At 36.4% G+C, this 18,276-nt stretch overlaps 2 protein-coding genes across 13 annotated transcripts in view; one reads left to right on the top strand and one right to left on the bottom strand.

The window, feature by feature from the left end:
- The window catches only part of FANCM (FA complementation group M), a 95,683-nt gene extending 80,698 nt beyond the window's left edge, over positions 1-14,985 (top strand). For 2 of the 5 annotated variants that reach the window (XM_086363334.1, XM_086363333.1), the window contains exons 24-25: positions 2,764-2,852; positions 9,769-9,869. In XM_086363334.1, the coding sequence (XP_086219460.1) occupies positions 2,764-2,852; positions 9,769-9,774 (95 nt within the window). In that variant the 3' untranslated portion in view covers positions 9,775-9,869. Of the gene's footprint in view, positions 1-2,763; positions 2,853-9,768 lie in introns of all 5 variants that reach the window. The other 3 variants (XM_086363330.1, XR_015149487.1, XM_086363331.1) reach the window with 3 other exon arrangements.
- MIS18BP1 (MIS18 binding protein 1) overlaps positions 1-18,276 on the bottom strand; it is a 55,190-nt gene that overhangs the window by 26,631 nt on the left and 10,283 nt on the right. For 7 of the 8 annotated variants that reach the window (XM_086363347.1, XM_086363350.1, XM_086363351.1 and 4 more), the window contains 5 exons: positions 17,785-17,858; positions 15,765-15,895; positions 10,500-10,587; positions 9,064-9,221; positions 4,714-5,575 (listed from right to left, as the gene is read on the bottom strand). In XM_086363347.1, the coding sequence (XP_086219473.1) occupies positions 4,714-5,575; positions 9,064-9,221; positions 10,500-10,587; positions 15,765-15,895; positions 17,785-17,858 (1,313 nt within the window). The remainder of the gene's footprint in view (positions 1-4,713; positions 5,576-9,063; positions 9,222-10,499; positions 10,588-15,764; positions 15,896-17,784; positions 17,859-18,276) is intronic. The other variant, XM_086363353.1, reaches the window with a different exon arrangement.

Below are 18,276 nucleotides of genomic sequence, written 5' to 3'. Positions count from 1 at the left end.
CTCTTGCCTGGAAAATCCCATGGGCGGAGAGCCTGGTGGGCTGCAGTCCATGGGGTCGCTAAGAGTCAGACATGACTGAGCGACTTCCCTTTCACTTTTCACTTTCATGCACTGGAGAAGGAAATGGCAACCCACTCCAGTGTTCTTGCCTGGAGACTCCCAGGGACGGGGGAGCCTGGTGGGCTTCCGTCTATGGGGTCGCACAGAGTCGGACACGACTGAAGCGACTTAGCAGCAGCAGAAGAAACAGAGTGGAGTACGCTTACTTATCGTATTGGAAACGGGCATTTCTGCAGTTCAGGCATTTCAAAATATCCTTAGGTGATCTGAATATACAGTAAAGGAAATAATGGGGGATACAGCTGAAAAGGATAACTGAGGTCAACCTGAAAAGGATAACTGAAGTCAACTATTGCTCTCAATGTGAGGCAGAAGAATCTTTATATAATTTGAAGATCAGTAAGAATGCAAGTGAAGGGTTTTGACTTGTTAGAACCACACAATACATTACAACTAATCTGGAGTTGTATAAAACAGATTATTTACTCATACGAAATGAACAAAGTACAAATACAAAGCCACTTCCAAAGTTCAGGCAAAAGGCATTAAAGGTCTGAAAAAGAGTAGTGTCAAGAAAAAGGCTACACAGGCATATCTCGTTTTACTGCTCTTTGGTTTACTGGGGTTTTATTTTTTGAACAAACTGAATGCCTATGGCAACCCTCTGTCAAGTAAGTCTATTGGCACCATTTTTCCAACAGCATTTGGTTACTATATATCTCTGTCACATTTGGTAATTCTCACAGTATTTCAAACTTTTTCATTATCATTATATTTGTTATGGTGACCAGCGATGTTACTGTTATATTGTTTGGGAGCCAAGAACTGTATGTATCTAAGACAGCAAATTTAACTGATAAACATGATTAAGCTTACTGAAGAAGGCATGTCAAGAGCTGATGTAGGCTGAAAGCTAAGCTTCTTGCCCAAGTTAGCCAAATGTAAATGCAAAGGAAAAAGTTCTTGAAGGAAATTAAAAATGCTACTCTAGAAACACATAAATGACAAGAAAGTGGGACAGCTTTATTGATGATATGGACAAAGCTTAGTAATCTTGATAGAAGATCAAACCAGTCACAAGGTTCTCTGAAGCCAAAGTCCAATCTAGAGCAAGGCCCTAACTCTCTTTAATTCTATGTAGGGTAAAACGTGAGGAAGCTACAGATGAGAAGTTTGAAGTTAGCAGAAATTGGTATGAGGTTTAAGGAAAGAAGTCATCTCTGTAACACAAAAATGCAAAGTGAAGCAATAAGTGCTAATGTAGAAACTGCAGCAAATTAGCCAGAAGATCTAGCTAAGATCATCAGTGAAGATGGCTACACTAAACAACAGATTTTTAATGTAGACAAAACAGTCTTGTATTGGAAGAAGACGTTGTCTAGGACTTTTATAGCTAAGTAGGAAAAGTCAATGACTGGCTTCATGCAACTAGGGACTTGAAGCCAGTGCTCATTTACCATTTCAAAAACCTGAGCAACCCTTAAGAATTATGTTAAATCTACTCTACCTGGGCTCTATAGGTGAAACAACCCTAGAGGACAGCACATCTGTTCTGAATTATTTTAAGCTCACTGTGGAAAGCAACTCAGAAAAAAAGATTCCTTTCAAAATGTTACTGCTCATTGACAATGCACCTGGTCACCCAAGAGCTCTGAGATGGAGATGTACAACAAGATTAATGTTGTTTTCAGCCTGTTACATAATGTCCATTCTGCAGCTTATGGGTCAAGGAGTAATTCTGATTTTCAAAGTCTTATTATTTAAGAAATATACTTCCTAAGGCTAGAGCTGTTCTCGATAGTTATTCCTCCAATGGATCTGAGTGAAGTAAATTGAAGACTCCCCAGGAAAGGATTCACCATGAAGATACCATTAAGAACATGTGTGACTCATGAGAAGAGTTCAAAACATCAACATTCACAGGAGTTTGGAAAAAGTTGATTCCAACCCTTATTAATGACTTGAAGGAGTTAAAGACTTCAGTGGAAGAAGTCACTGCAGATGGGATGGAAATAGCAAGAGAACTACAATTAGAAGTGGAGCCTAAAGATGTGATTGAATTGCTACAACCTCATGAAAAAACTTCAACAGACGAGGAGCTGCATCTTATGGATGAGTAAAGACAGTGGTTTCATGAGATGAAACCTACTGAAGATGCTGTGAAGATTGCTGACATGACAATAAAGGATTTAGAATATTATATAAACTTAGCTGATAAAGCATTGCTGAAGTGACAATAAAGGATTTAGAATATACAAACTTAGTTGATAAAGTAGTCGCAAGGTTTGAGAGGACTGACTCCCATTTTGAAAGAAGTTCTACTCTGGGTGAAATGCTGTCAAATAGCATTGCATGCTACAGAGAAACCATCCATTAAAGGAAGAGTCAATTGATGTGGCAAACCACATTGTCATTTTTAAGAAATTGCCACAGCCACCCTAACCTTCAGCAAACACCACTCTGGTCAGCAGCCATCAATACCAAAGCAAGACCCTCCACCAGCAAAGGAATTACAACTTGCTGAAGGCTCAAATGATAATTAGTATTTTTAAGCAACAAGTTATTTTTAAATTAAGGTATGTGTGTTAGTCGCTCAGTTGTGTCCAATTCTTTATGACCCCATGGACTGTAGCTTGCCAAGCTTCTTTGTCCATGGAATTCTCCAGGAAAGAATACTGAGTGGGGTGCCATTTCCTTCTCCAGCGGATCTTCTGACCCAGGGATCAAACCTGAGTTTCCTGCATTGCAGGCAGATTCTTTACCATCTGAGTCACCAGGGAAGCCCAATGAAGGTACATACAGTGGGTTTTTTTTTTTTTGATACAATATTATTGCATACTTAATAGACTACAGTATAGTGTAAACATAACTTTTATATGTACCAGGAAGCTGTAACGTTAATGTGACTTGCTTTGTTGAGGTATTCGGCTTATTCCAGTAGTCTGGAACCTAACTCATAACATCTCCTAAGTATACTGGTAGCTTCACAATTTTTCAAAAGATTAAAAACCAATAATAATAAAGAGTTTAAAGCTAGCTGACTAGGAGAATTACATGTTAAGAAACAGGAATGTCAGGCAACGTGGACAGGCAGAAGAAAGTAAGTTTGGCTTTTGACAAATTAAGTTAGCTGTGAAAGTGAAAGTCGCTCCATCGTGTCCAACTCTTGTGACCCCATGGACTATACAGTCCATGGAATTCTCCAGGCCAGAATACTAGAGTGGGTAGCCTTTCCTTTCTCCAGGAGATCTCCCCAACCCAGGGATCAAACCCATGTCTCCCACATTGCAGGCAGATTCTTTACCAACTGAGCTATCAGGGAAGCCCCGAAGTTAGCTGTAGGTGAGATTTATATAGAGATGTCCAGCAGGCAAAGGGAAATACAGACCTAAGTACAAGAATTCAGAACTAGAGACACAGATTTGGGAGTTCCTGTACAAAAAAGTAGAGCTATGGAAGGAAAAGATCACTAAAGAATACACTTTGCTATAGAGCAAGCAGCCAAAATCAAGAACTTTGGAATATAAGAAAACTTCTGCCTGAAAATAAGACAGAAGGAAAATTTAGGAAATGGAGAAAGGAAGAGTACAGTGGCACAAAGATCTCTTAGAAAGAAAAAGTAGATTTGAAAATGAATTCTAAATGTTATAAAGTTGGGGGTACACAAGAGAACGGAACACTAAACGTGGTATGTTTTTATGTTTTTCTTCTCTCTCTTATCAGTGACATCTTCCTATCTTTCTCCTGGATGATTTCCATCGGCATACCACTATACTCTGGCCTGACTCATTTAATAAAAAGCAAGCAACTAAACATACATGTTCCCTTATCTCCTCCCTTATCTCCTCACTCTTCTATGACTGTGCCTTCTGCTGTTCCCCAACATTGCCACATATCTTTTGTTGTCCATCTAGGTTATCTTTACTGTCCATTGCTCAACTGTGACCTGGCTTCCAATACGAACTACCACACTACTGAAACTGCTTTTCAAGTCTATGTAGCCAAATCCAATTCTTACCATACCTGGTTTATCAAGCAGCACTAATTAAGAAACCCTGGACAAATCACCCAATTTTTGAGACCAATTTTTCATTTATCAATGAGGGGGAAAAGACTATGAAATAACCTACAAATTTGGGTTCAAATTTAAGGTTTTATAATAGTAAAGTTAATTATAAAATATTCCTGAAAATGTGAAGCTAAATGAGAGAGTTGCATTTGTCTGTTGAAATAGTTTACCCCTACTTTATTGAGGTATGATTGACAGATAAAATTATATGTTTAAAATGTACATGTGATCATTTGATACACGTATACATTGTGATGTGATTACCACTATCAAATTAATTAACATATCTGTCCCCTCAAATAGTTTTTGGGGAGGGAAGGAGGGGACTGTCTTGAAATATTAAATGGGAATGAAAAGAAAAGAAGGTCACTTTCACTTTCTTCATATGTGGGCTGCAGATGGCCACCTAGTTAGATATTATCTGTGTTCTCCCTCTACCCTACATAAATTTCAATTTCTCTTCAAGTGTCTTTGGATGACATTTTCCATTTTAATGATTAGAAGTCATAAATCAGCCTCTTGTTTTTATGTTATAAACTGTTTTGTGGCCACTCTAGATTTCAAAGTCAAATCTAACTACTTACCAATGAAGTTTCTGTAATTCTTTTTTATTCCACTCATCCTGAGTAAAACCAGGCAAACATTCCAAGGAATGCCTGTTTGTCTTACTAGACCCCATTTTCTCAGTATTTGGAAGTTCATTACCAACATCAGGTTTCTTAAGGTTTTCTTTAGCAGAACATTTAGCTTTCTTTTGTTTCATATAAAGTTCATTTTCACTTTCTTCAGTTTCACATTCAGGCATCACTGGGACTGTCCTTGTTTTTCTTGTGCTTTTGCTCTGGTGAACCACTGTTTCTTCAGTATTTATTGCTCTGGTTTTCTTAACAATCTCAGTTTTCCTTCTAAATTTCTTTTCTTTTTCACTTTCTTCACTGGACAAATCTGATGAGAACTGTTGCTTGTCAAATGACACAGTTACTTGATTTTCAATTTTCTTCAGTTTTGATAACCTTGTATTTTTCTTAAAGTCAGAGGTGACCATTTGTTCTTTTTTAGAACTGGGTATTTTTATTTTGTGGTTGACAGTGAAGAAATCACGTTCACAACAATCTTCCGTATTTTCACTATTATGGCCCACACTACACTCAAATGTACCTTCTAAAGTCTTTGTGGGCTTACTGACTAGACTTGTAGTTTCATTTGAGTCTGTTTTACTTTCTTTTGGAGGCTTTCCCAATGCAAATTCTGTTACTGCTTTAATGGAGTCAGATGACAGATTATAGTCCATGCATTTTTGCTCTATAATTTTTTTAGATTTAAGTGGTGTCACTAAAATACAAGGTTTCTTCTGACTAACAGTCATATATTTTCTTTCTTCATCTGAGAAAAACTGTTCCCTTGATGTTAGAATATCAATGGATACTTTTGATTCTTTAGTTCTCTCTTTAATTTCAGAAGACAAAAAAACAAAGATCAAAATTTCAAATTAGAAACAAAATATAGAAAAAAAAATTCAACAAATATACTGCTCTTTCCCCCCATACACTCCATTTTACACACTTTACTGTCAAATTAAGCTTTCTGAAGCCCTGGTCCGTCAGATCACCGCCCCTTCAACTGTAAGCATTTATTAATTTCTATACCAATCTGTCCACGTGTCTCACAGTATTCTTAGTGTACGTAGCTCCTCTTGCTGGTCTTTATCAATATAGTTCTAATTGCTCACTGTACTCAATCTGAATGACATTCTGTTAATTCACTGTTTCTCAACTTTCATTAATCTCCTTCACTCTACTTGGAAAATTTCCTCCACCTACTCTCTACTTCAGTTCTGTTCTATAACCTGCTTCATTTATGTTTTCCAACTCACCTATCCACAAACTTTGTCCTGATTCCCTCAACTGAATGAAAGCTTTCCTTCAAATTTCCAGAATACTTTCAAATAATATCATGTTTGACAATGTGCCCTGTGTTATAATTATATACTTGTCTTTCAACTGAAAAAAATTCTTAATGGTAAGAACTTTGTTTTTACTTTTGGCTTGAAAACCACTTGGGTTACTAATACCTTACTAGGTATAAAATATATGGAACAGAAGCTATCCTAGTTAAGGAGAGTTAAAAAAACATGGAGCTCCATCTGCATGGCCCATACTCATCCCTAGTGGAGGCCACAGAGATATATTTTTGCTGAATCCCCCAAAGCTCCATGAAGAATCATAGGATAAAAACCAAAACAGATCTTGGGAAAACAGATCTTGTACTGTGTCACTGGCTAAAGAAAGCAAATTAAAATGAGAGAAAGTCTCCAGTTTGAAACTTAAGAAGCCAGAAACCAAACCCATTTAATTTATAACTTTAAATTATACAATTATAAATATGTACAAGTTTTAAACCATCATACCAACCATCACAGTTAAATACTCTAACAACGTACACATACTGTGTGCCATTTTACAAGATGAATGACAAAATGAAAGACTTTTGGGAAATACCGAATGCTGGGGAAAAAGGATTCTCTAAATTATAGTTCATGAAGTGGCACTACTCAAAAGTAATCAAGGAAGTTACTATGATTTCTCAATGGAATCATATATTTCTTTCTAATTCCTCGTATAAACATGATTCAAATGTTCAACTGGAAATGTGAAAATTTTGAACTTTCTAATTTTGAACAAAGCCTTTTTATTCTGAATATTTTTATTCATTTTTAAATAATTTTAATAAAGATTCAGACCATTCTGGATACTTCAACCTAAGTTGTATGAAGTTGGTAGTGTAAGTAGTATTGTACCCTCTTTACTTCTTTAAACACTTATAAATGTTCCTCACTTCATTTCTTTTCATTTTGAAGTAGTAAGAAAAAAAAAAATGCTATTAAGCTGATGGATTTAACTCAGTATGAAATTTTAAACTTGCTAATGTGTAGAGAAAAGGCTGTTTAAATTCTGATAGGCAGGATTTCAATGAAATTACTCTGAAAATCCACATTTACACAAAATAAAGTTATGGTATTAATTTCATAGAGGTCTGTACTTCAAGATGCACAATGGATGGTCTTTGCTCTTGAGATTATTACAGCATGGTGAAGGAGGCTGACCTTCCAATCATTTATAATAATACTGTCAGGTATATTATACATAATAGCAAACATAAAGCACTTTAATAGCAATACTATAACATATAGATTACAGCACTAAATACACAAAACAAAAGTTAAGGTAAATCATTAAAATATATATACACAATTACATCATCTTAAATTATCATTGGCTGGCACCTTTGCATAACCTTAGTTGTTTAATGTTAGATGTGTTGTTTTTTTTAACATATATTTTAGTGGTTTTCCCATGGAAAGTATAATGATAATAACAAAAATAATAGCAGCATCAACTACCACCATTCAAAATTATGTATGTGACAAGAGGACCTTGAATGTCTTAATAATTTCATAAAACAATGATCTAATGAATCACAGTGGAAAAATGATACATCCAAAACAGATTGCAGTATTATCTTCCCCTACACTGAGCTTCTCAAGGAGAAGCATCTCATTTTATTCATCTCTGCTGCTAAGTCACTTCAGTTGTGTCTGACTCTGTGCGACCCCAGAGATGGCAGTCCACCAGGCTCCCCCGTCCCTGGGATTCTCCAGGCAAGAACACTGGAGTGGGTTGCCATTTCCTTCTCCAATGCATGAAAGTGGAAAGTGAAGTTGCTTAGTCATGTCCAACTCTTAGCGACCCCATGGACTGCAACCTACCAGGCTCCTCCATCCATGGGATTTTCCAGGCAAGAGTACTGGAGTAGGGTGCCACTGCCTTCTCCATTATTCATCTCTAAGTTCCTAATAACTAACATAGATCAAGGTTCATAGAAGATGCTTTAAAAATGTTTGTTGAATAATTTTCCTATGGACACAGCTGGCATGTAAAATGGTTTACCAAATTTTAGTCTTTTACTTTGTGGTCTCAAATATTTTACCAATAATATTCACAATTTAACTGAAATTCTTGAAAAACAGTACTATAAGTGAAAGAAAGGAGTGGAGGTAGGGAGATGATAAGACCTAAGACTAAAAAAGAATAATAAAGTTAGATATACTTTTAGGGATTTTTAAATTTGGGAGTAAAAAATATACAGCAGGTGCTATAGCCCCAGGACTCCAAAATACTAAAGATAGTTTTAGCAATGACAATAAGCAATATGCATAATTTATAAGAAATAGGATTACTTGATAAAATGAAGAAGGGTTGAGAAGGAACTGGAGCTACAGTTAAGGAGTGAATTTTGCAAGCATTCATCCATGTATTTAATTTATTCCTTTCTCTGTACTAGAAAGGATAAGCATAGTTTCAGTGGGGACAGGGGAGTAGGTTGTGGTAGGAATGGAAGAATGGCATACAGGTACATCTATATCCAGTATGGTGTTATGTTTTTGGCATAAGCAGTCCTGAATTCTTGAAGTTCTGTAAAGCTCTTTGTTATAAGGTCAAGGTAGAAATGGCCTAAATTACCTTCATAGCAATGGTCATTCAGAAAATACATGTCATTTCCTCCATGAAAGGAAATTGGTTTTGTCTACTAACAGGAATAATATTTAGGACAAAAATATAGGTATCTTTAATATAGCTTTGAGGCAAGCTGGAAGCCTAAAACCTTGCATTTAGAAAACTGAAACAACAATCATCTTTCATTGCTATGTTTATCAGTTTCCTTGGTAATCTGATTAAAAGGTAGTAATTAATGAAGTAGGCTGAACGCTGACTATAGGTGATCGCAGTTTCTCCTCTTAACTAGTGAAAAAAATGAAAATTTTAGGGCAGTATAAGTCAAGAACCCAGTACTATATACACTGTAAACAATTAAACAATGCGGAGCTCATTTAAAAATATACCACAATATGAACGAGAAGAAAAGAGCAAACATACCCAAAGGATCACAGTCAAGGTCATACGTGGTGGTGGTTCTTTGGAGGACATCTGGTTTTTCTTTCCTTGCATCATTTTTCATTGATTTTTGAATGGCAGGAATACATCTTTTAGCTTTCTGTTTTTGTCTGGCCTTTCCTTTTTCCTTTGCACAAGTCCTAAAATTAAGTATAGTATTTTTTCCTCTAATATAGGTTCTCAAAAAACAAAACCAAAAAACTAAACCCATAAATAAATAAATTCCCTCAGATAAAGCTTTCTTTCCCTAGCAGATTACCTTTAATTTTTACATTATTTAAGCTTTCATGGCTTCTACCCTTTTCCTCCCACAAAGAACTTATGTATGACATCTTAAGTCAAAATATTCAAATATGACTTTTTAAGTTCTTACTATCTTCACTCTTGTATTTCCTATTTAAGCTGATATTAGAAAATAACAGGACAAATTCTGCCAGCTGCCTGTTCTTGTAAATAAAGTCCACTGAAACACAGCCATACTCATTCATTTCTGTACTATGTCACTTTTCCACTACAAAGGCAGAGTCAAGTAGCTGTGACAGAAGCAGCATACTCATGAAAATACTATCGCCCCTTTACAGGAGAAACTGCCAGCCTATATGTCATTACACTGTAATGAGATTAACTTACACAACCTAAAGAGTTTTTAAGGTCAAGAACTAATCAAATTCTTTTTTGTTTTCCCAGTGCTGATACAGAGTAGGTTAAGCAGATGACACTTTTAACTACAGAGGAAATGAATGAGTGAAAAAGGACCAAGAACGTCAGACTCCTGTTTACAGCTACATGCCTCTTAAAGGGTAGGTGATTACAGATGACTCCTTAAATATGTCAAAGGTTTAATTTTCCTTTTAGATTTATTCCACATGACAGAAGTTCCAGTAAAGTGTTACTGCCTTCCGAAAGTCTAAGATCAAAGATAGCTCAAAATGGACATTTCCAAAAGCAGAAATTAAAAGCACCTTCCATTGGTTATATGAGTATATACATTTGTAAATGCCCATCAAATTTTATACCTAAAATGGGTGGTTTATCAGATGTAAATTATACATCTGTAAGATTGTTTTTTAAAAAGTTAAAAGGTAGACGGACTTCCCTAGTGGCACAGTGGATAAGAATCCGCCTGCCAATGCAGGAGACATGGATTCCATCCCTGGTCCGGAAAGATTCCGCATGCCTGGGAGCAACTGAGCCTGCATGTCACAGCTCCTGGGCCTGCGTGAGCAACTACTGAAGCCCATGCACCTGGAGCCTGCGCTCCGTAACAAGAGAAGCTACCCCAGTGAGAAGCCAGCGCATCGCAGCTGAAGAGTAGCCCTCACGCTCTATAATTAGAGAAAGCCCAGGCATAGCAAGGAAGACCCAGTGCAACCACAAAAAGAAATAACCTTTGTTTTAAAAGTTAAAAACTACTTTACCTTAACTCTTCTAAAAAATCATCAATATACTCTTTCCATTTTTCTGGAAATCCAAACATAAATTTCCTTATGAGGTATTTTGGGTAACCTATTTAATGATAAACAAACAGAAATTATCTGAAAGCCTAGATTTTAAAGTCATGTCATTCATTCATTAAATAATTTAAAAATATATACTTAATTGCTTACTATGTGCCAGGCACAGTCATAGCTACTGAGGATTCAGCAGTTAACAACAACAACAACAAATCTGCCTTCATGAAAACTGCCTTGTAAACAGAAAGCAAACCAGTAATATATCTCATTTGTTAGAGGGTCATTTATGCTATGGAGAAAAATTATGCAGTTAAGAGGAATAGCAGTATCAGTGTGTTCATTTTAGGGGAGGAGAAAGCGGGCAGGCAGCATTTCAAAAAAGGACAGCCAAGTTCTCACTGAAAGAGCATCATTTGAGTAAAGCCCTGAAGTACATGAAGTGAGCAATGTGGCAATATGAGGTTAAAGCAATGGAAGCAGAGGGAACACAGTCAAAGGCTATGAAGCAAGAGTGTGCCTGGCTGGTTTGTAGAGCCACCGAGAGGCGGGTGTAGCTGAAGTGAAACGAGGAGAGGCAAGAACTAGGAGGCCACTTAGTACTCATATGGTAACAGAGGCAGCCGGGAGAGATTTTAAAGCCTTGGGGTCATTTTATGGACTGGATCTTTTACTTTGGGTGAGATAGGAAGTTATAGAAAAATTCTGAGTGGAGGAGCCAAAGAATACGACTTACTTCTTAACAGGACTGAGTTAGTTGCTATTTTGAGAACAATCTGTGGAAGTACATGGAGAAGATCAGGTTTTTGACATATTAACTCTGAGACGCCTGTAGACATCCTAGTGCAGATGTCAAATGAGCAGACAGAAAATAAGTTGAGTGGCTAGGGGAATATTCTTCATTTGACACTTGTCAAAATATGAATGAAATTTAACCCTAAAAGAAATCAGCACAGCATTGAGTATAGAAAGAGCCCTAGTCTATTCCATTATTTAGAGGAAAAGAAGAAGGAGAAAAGTAAGCTTAAATAAACTATGAAGGAACAGGGAGTGAGGCAGCATGAAAATATGGTATTCCAGAAGCCAAGTACACAAAGTATTTCAAGAAGGTAGGTGTGATTACCATGTCGCGTGTACACTGGATTTAGCAATGTGGGGGCCACTGGTGACTTTGATAAGGACTGTTTCAGTGAAGAACTGGGGATGAAGGAGAGACTAAAGAGAATTCAAGAAAAAAGATGGAAAAGAATTCAAGAGGAAATAGATCTAAGTATAACGAATTGTCTGAGCTGTTTTGCTGTCAGTTAGAGCAACAGTGGCTGAAAGAAGTGTGGTTAAGAGGGTTTGCCCTCACCCTATTTTTTTAAGGATAACTGACGCACAGCATAGTCTAAGTTTAAGGTGTACAGCATGATGGCTTATTAATATATATCTTGCCAAATGATTACAATAGTTAGTATGTACCATCTCATATAGATACAATAAAAAGAAAAAAACGCAATTTTAAAATTTATAAATAAGAGATGAAGAATTAACATCTGCACCTCTCCTTCTAAATCTTCTCCCCACATTTTTACAATACTTTTAACTATATCAAAAATTGTTTGTATCATTATAACAATGTGAATATTGTTCACTGCTGAACCTATTAGAATAACGGTTACATACCCTTTCCCCATGCTGTACCCTTCATCCCTGTGACTCATTTACAACTAGAATTCTGTATGTTTTAATCTCCCTCACCTAGTTCACTCATTCCCTGATCCCTCTCCCTTCTGGCAAGCATCTCTTCTCTTTATCTGTGAGTCTCTTTGTGTTTTGACTTGTTCATCTGCTTTGGTTTTTAGGTTCCACATACAAGTGGAATCATACAGTGTTTCTCCTTCTCTGATTTCACTTAGTTTAATACCTGTGGGTCCCTCCATGTTGTCACAATAGTAAGATTTCGTTCTTTATTTAAGGCTGAATAATATTCTCTTGTATATGCATACACTTCATCTTCTTTATGCACTCATCCATCAGTGGACACTTAAGCTGCTTTGGTATCTTGGTTATTATAAATAATGCTGCAGTGGACACAGGCGTGCATTTATCTGTTCAATTAGTGTTTTTGTTTTCTTCAGAAAAATACTCCAAAGTGGACTGCTGATCATATGATAGTTCTACTTCTAATTTTTTGAGGAACCTCCACACTGTTTTCCATAGTGGTCATACCAATTTACTTTCTCACCAACACAGCATAAGGGTTCCCTTTTCTCCATAACATCACCAGTGCATGTTATTTCTTGTCTTTTGGATAATAGCTATTGTGACAGGCATGAGGTGGAACCTCACTGTGCTTCTGATTTGCATTTCCCTGATGATTAGTGATGCTGAGCATCTTTGCTTGCCATCTGTGTATCTTCTTCTGGAAAATACCTATTCAGCTCTTCTGCCCAATTTTTTTAAAACTTCTTTTCCTCTACCAGGTCTTAGTTGTAGCATCTGGGATCTTTCACTGCAGCATATGAACTCTTAGTTGCAGCATGTGGGATCTAGTTCCTTGACCAGGGATTGAACCCAGGCCCCCTGCATTGGAAGCGTGGAGTCTTAGCCACTGGACCACCAGGGGAGTCCCCTGCTCATTTCTTAATAGGACTGTTTGTTTTTTTTTTTATGTTGAATTGTATGAGTTCTTTGTGTATTTTGGATATTAATCCCTTATCAGCAATGTAGCTTGCAAATACGTCCTCCTACTCAGTAGGGTGCTTTACCATTTTGTTGACAGTTTCTTTTCCTGTACAAAAGTTTTTTAGTTTGATGTTGTCCCATTTGTTTATTTTTTGTTTTTGTTGCCTTTGCCTGAGGAGACAGATCTAGAAAAATATAGCCAAGGCATATGTCAAAGGGTTCACTATGTTTTCTTCTAGGAGTTTTATGGTTTCAGATCTTACATTTAAGTCTAGTCCATTTTGAGTTTATTTTTGGACACAGTGTGAGGAATCTAGTCTGATTCTTTTGCATGCAGCTATCCAGTTTTCCCAGCATCATCTATTGAAGAGGCCGTCATCATTTCCCCACTCTATTCCCCATTACCTCCTCTGTTGTAAATTAATTGTCCAAATACACATAGGTTCACTTCTGGGGTCTCTGTTCTGTTTAGTTGATCTATGTGGCTGTTTTTGTGCCAGTATCACAGTGTTTTGATTACTGTAGCTTAGTAGCATAGCTTGAATTCAGGGAGTGGGATACCTTTAGCTTTGTTATTTATGTATTTAGGTGTTCCTAGGTTGGGCGCCTATATATTTACAATTGTTATATCTTTTTCTTTTTATCCCTTTATCATTATGTAATATTCTTCGTGTTCTATTACAATCTTTGTTTAAAAGTCTGTTTTGTCTGATATAAGCATTGCTAACTTGGCTTCACTTCATGGGAAATAGATGGGGAAACAGTGGAAACGGTGTCAGACTTTATCTTTTTAGGCTCCAAAATCACTGCAGATGGTGATTGCAGCCATGAAATTAAGACACTTACTCCTTGGAAGGAAAATTATGACCAACCTAGATAGCATATTGAAAAGCAGAGACATTACTTTGCCAACAAAGGTCCGTCTAGTCAAGGCTATGGTTTTTCCAGTGGTCATGTATAGATGTGAAAGTTGGACTGTGAAGAAAGCTGAGTGCCGAAGAATTGATGCTTTTGAACTGTGGTGTTGGAGAAGACTCTTGAGAGTCCCTTGAACTACAAGGAGATCCAACCAGTTCATTCTAAAGGAGATCAGTCCTGGGTGTTCTTTGGAAGGAATGATGCTAAAGCTGAAACTCCAGTATTTTGGCCACCTAATGCAAAGAGTTGACTCGTTAGAAAAGACCCTGATGCTGGGAGGGATTGGGGGCAGGAGGAGAAGGAGACGACAGAGGATGAGATGGCTGGATGGCATCACCGACTTGATGGACCTGAGTTTGAGTGAACTCCGGGAGTTGGTGATGGACATGGAGGCCTGGAGTGCTGCGATTCATGCGGTCGCAAAGAGTCAGACACGACTGAGCGACTAAACTGAACTTGGCTTCATTTCCATTTACATGGTTTTCCATCCCTTCACTTTCTGTCTTGTATTTCTATATTTGAAAGGAGTCTCTTTGTTTTTGTATCCATTCAGCCACTCTGTCTTTTGATAGGGAGCATTTGCTCCATTTACACTTAAAGTTACATTTAAAGTAGTTATAGCTGTTTTATTCATTGTTTTCTGGTTGTGTTTGTAGTTTTTTGTTCCTTCTTTTGATGACTATCTTTTGTGTTACATTTGGATTCCTTTCTCTCTTTTGTGTGTATGTGTGTGTGTTTATCTAGTATAGATTTTTGGTTTGTGATTACCATGAGGTTCATATGTAACATATATATATGATTATTTTAAGTTAATGACCTCTTAAATTCAAATACATTCTAACAACCTTGATTTTTTTACACAAAAGAGAGTGTTTTTTTTGTTTTGTTTTGGTTTTCTTTTTGATAGAAGGGAGAATTACTAGAGTGATATTTTTGAGTAATAGATGATAGGAACTAAAGTATAAACAGGTTGACACAGACAGGAACGTGGGAGACTTGCCCAATAAAAGCAGGTACAGATACAAGCAGATGAGAGATGTGGCAGAAAAGTTCTCTTTTGATTGTTCCCGTTGCTTTAAGTCTTCTCCTTGTTCCCCCACCCGCCAAGCTGAGAGGGAAGTAGGAGAGATGAAGAAATACAAAATAGTCATTGAGGATGATGGGAGAATGAATGGATTAGGGACCCACGGTAGGATACCAAGTGGCACTGAGAGACCACAATTTGTTGCTGGTAGTCACAGATTTAAAGTCGACTACTAGGTGTGTTTTTCTTTAGTCACATTAGCTGTGTACTAGGCATAGACAGAAAATACGATTGTTTCAGGACTAGGGCTATGCTGGGCAGGTTCAACAAAAGAGGAATTAGGGAGCTAAATTATATTCTTATAGCCAGTTCCTCACAAATAAGGAACATTTCATTTGAATATTTTTTAAATAACTGGACTTAAACTGTCCAATAACAGTAAATCATAATAAAGGATCAACATATAGAATAGTTTTACATAATTTTGGCAGTATTTTTTAATTTTTAGTGTTGACATGTAATTTTAAAGCACCTAACTAAAAGCAAAAATATGGTTTGAAACATGGTTAATTATTTCACTTAGTAAAGTAATTCTTCCGATTAGTAATGACAGTCATTACCTGCTTCTTTCATGGAAATTTGGTCTATCATTCCTTTTAGTACATAAATGTTGCCTGATAAAGTTCTAAGTTTGTTGTGCTTAATCCGTTCTATAATTACATTACTGTGCCAATATATGTTGGTAATGTCTCTAGGAGGAAAAAAAGCTTAGTTAAAGCCAAAATATTCACATTTTACCAAGAGTCACAATGTACACATATAAGTATATAAATCTGTAACAGGAATAAATTTGTACTCCAGCTACAATGCTATTAATCTAATTACAAAACATTTGAGGGCCAAACACTGCAACAGAACTCAACCTCTTGGCTAATGTGAACCTGAGTACCAAGAAACTGCACTGTGGCCAAACCATGTGGTTAGTATAAAACGTTTCATTAGCAAGAAAGCAAGGCATTCTCTAAATATCTTGTGGTAATAAAGCTCACAACTGTGTCTCAACTGATGCTAAACCGCCAAAGGATGACTTCCCTGTCACTCTCCTCAGGGCCTATGCTGGGTTAGTTTTCATGCAGTTACATTGTTTGAATTATTCTACTCTTGTGTTTTTTTCTCCCCCTCACCATATAGCCAAATGTCTTTACCTTCCTCTTTAGAAAGTACCAAAAGAGGTTCCAACTGTGAAAAAACAAACTGCAGCATCAAGCTACTGACCCATAAATGTACTCTTTATATTTCTTTACATGAAGCCAAGAATAAATATAGAGAAAACAAAATTTTAAAATATATTAGATAAATGAACATTCTGAGTCATTAGATTAGTAATAAACATTCTAAATATAAGCACAGTAAATGAGAAAGTTAAGATCATTTAGTTTGGTCAAATGGAATTAAATTCATATGTTATACTTTAACACAATATTCTCATCCTCTGTTCTTTTTCGGGCTTCTTTGTGGCTCAGCTGGTAAAGAATGCGCTTGCAATGCGGGATACCTGGGTTCGATCGATCTCTGGGTTGGGAAGATCCCCTAGAGAAGGGAAAGGCTACCCACACCAGTATTCTGGCCTAGAGAATTCCATGGACTGTATAGTCCATGGGGTCACAAAGAGTCAGACACAACTGAGTGACTTTCACTATTTTATTTAACAAATATTTAAACAGTACTCAAGCACTGTTCTCAAAGTCTTATAAATATTAACTGATTTAACCCTCAAAATAATTCAAAAAGTAGGTCATGCTATTATCCTCATTACACAAATGAAGAAAATGAGACTGAAAGAGGGGAAGTAATTTGCCTAAGTCATACAGCCAGTAAGCAGTAGTAATGGGACTGCAACAAAGGCAATCAGCGCTGCCTCTGGATATTAAGGAAATGAATGGGTACAAGGCAAGCAAGAAATAAGGTGAGCAAGACAAATTTTATATACTCATAAACTTTCAGGTAAGTATCTATAACAGTGATACAGTGTACTGTTTTATTACAACCTTTTATTACATTTTCTTTAACCACCAAGAAAATTGGTTTTGAAGAGCAGGAAATGGAACTAGCGGAGTAGCAGAACTAGGCAAGTCCACTTACCAAAGGATGCTTTCATTTTAGGGAAAACCATAAAGTGCCAGTGATTACTTAACATGTAGCTGTGTGGCACACTGTTAAATAATTTTGATTTCTTTTCTGAATCAGTAAATACATATCTGGTTTTGGTTTTCCCAATTTAGACGTGAGACTCTGGACTGAAATGCATGTAGTAAATGTTAACTACAAGCATCATTATCATCAAGCAGATAATCCCAGCCCACTTAATAGAACCTCTGAAAAAATAAAGCACTATTCATACACATTTGAGCTGTCCCTATTTTAAAAATATGAGTTAACAAATTTCTTGGAAAAGCAAGAAAGCTAGCTACAATCAAAATGGCCATACTCATTTTACTTTTCTGCCATCAGTTTATAACCTCGTTAGAAAGTCTTTGTTTTACAGCAAGATGCGATTTGTCATGCATCTCCTTGTAAGCTCTTACACACAAATATCTCATTATAAATTTTACTAAAAGAATACTGAAAAGTTATACTTACGTCAGTTTTCCTTCTACACATATAGCAGTGTTATTATTGATGACTTTAATCATCCATTCCTGTAGCTGGACTACCTGATAAAGCATAAAATGAAACATATATTACTTCTTATATTACTTGTACCATATGCATTACAAAATCAGTTCGCATTAAAAGAAAACACTTATACAAGTAATCCAAATGAGTCCTTAGTGTTCATCTACATAAGAATCACATTCTATTTTATATAGCAATAAGGTAAAAACTCTTATGCATAATTAAACAAAAGATGGAGACAGAGACTGAACTTGTACTGCAGTTTGTTCTATTAATACAATCCAGAATCAATTATACTTTAAATATTCTTACATCAAATATCTTAACCACTAAGGGAAAAAGCCACTTAAAATCTTGAGGTATCCATTAAAATACCAAAGCCACAAAAGACACAATAACTTAGAGAAAACAAGTTAAGTAGTATGCATTTCACCATCACTCTTCTCCGTATATAAT

Source organism: Bos grunniens, chromosome 21, assembly GCF_055505025.1.
Source record: "Bos grunniens cultivar Pamir isolate PY7600 chromosome 21, Bosgru_T2T1.0, whole genome shotgun sequence".
Classification (NCBI taxonomy): domain Eukaryota; kingdom Metazoa; phylum Chordata; class Mammalia; order Artiodactyla; family Bovidae; genus Bos; species Bos grunniens.
This window is presented reverse-complemented; position numbering and strand designations above follow the sequence as displayed.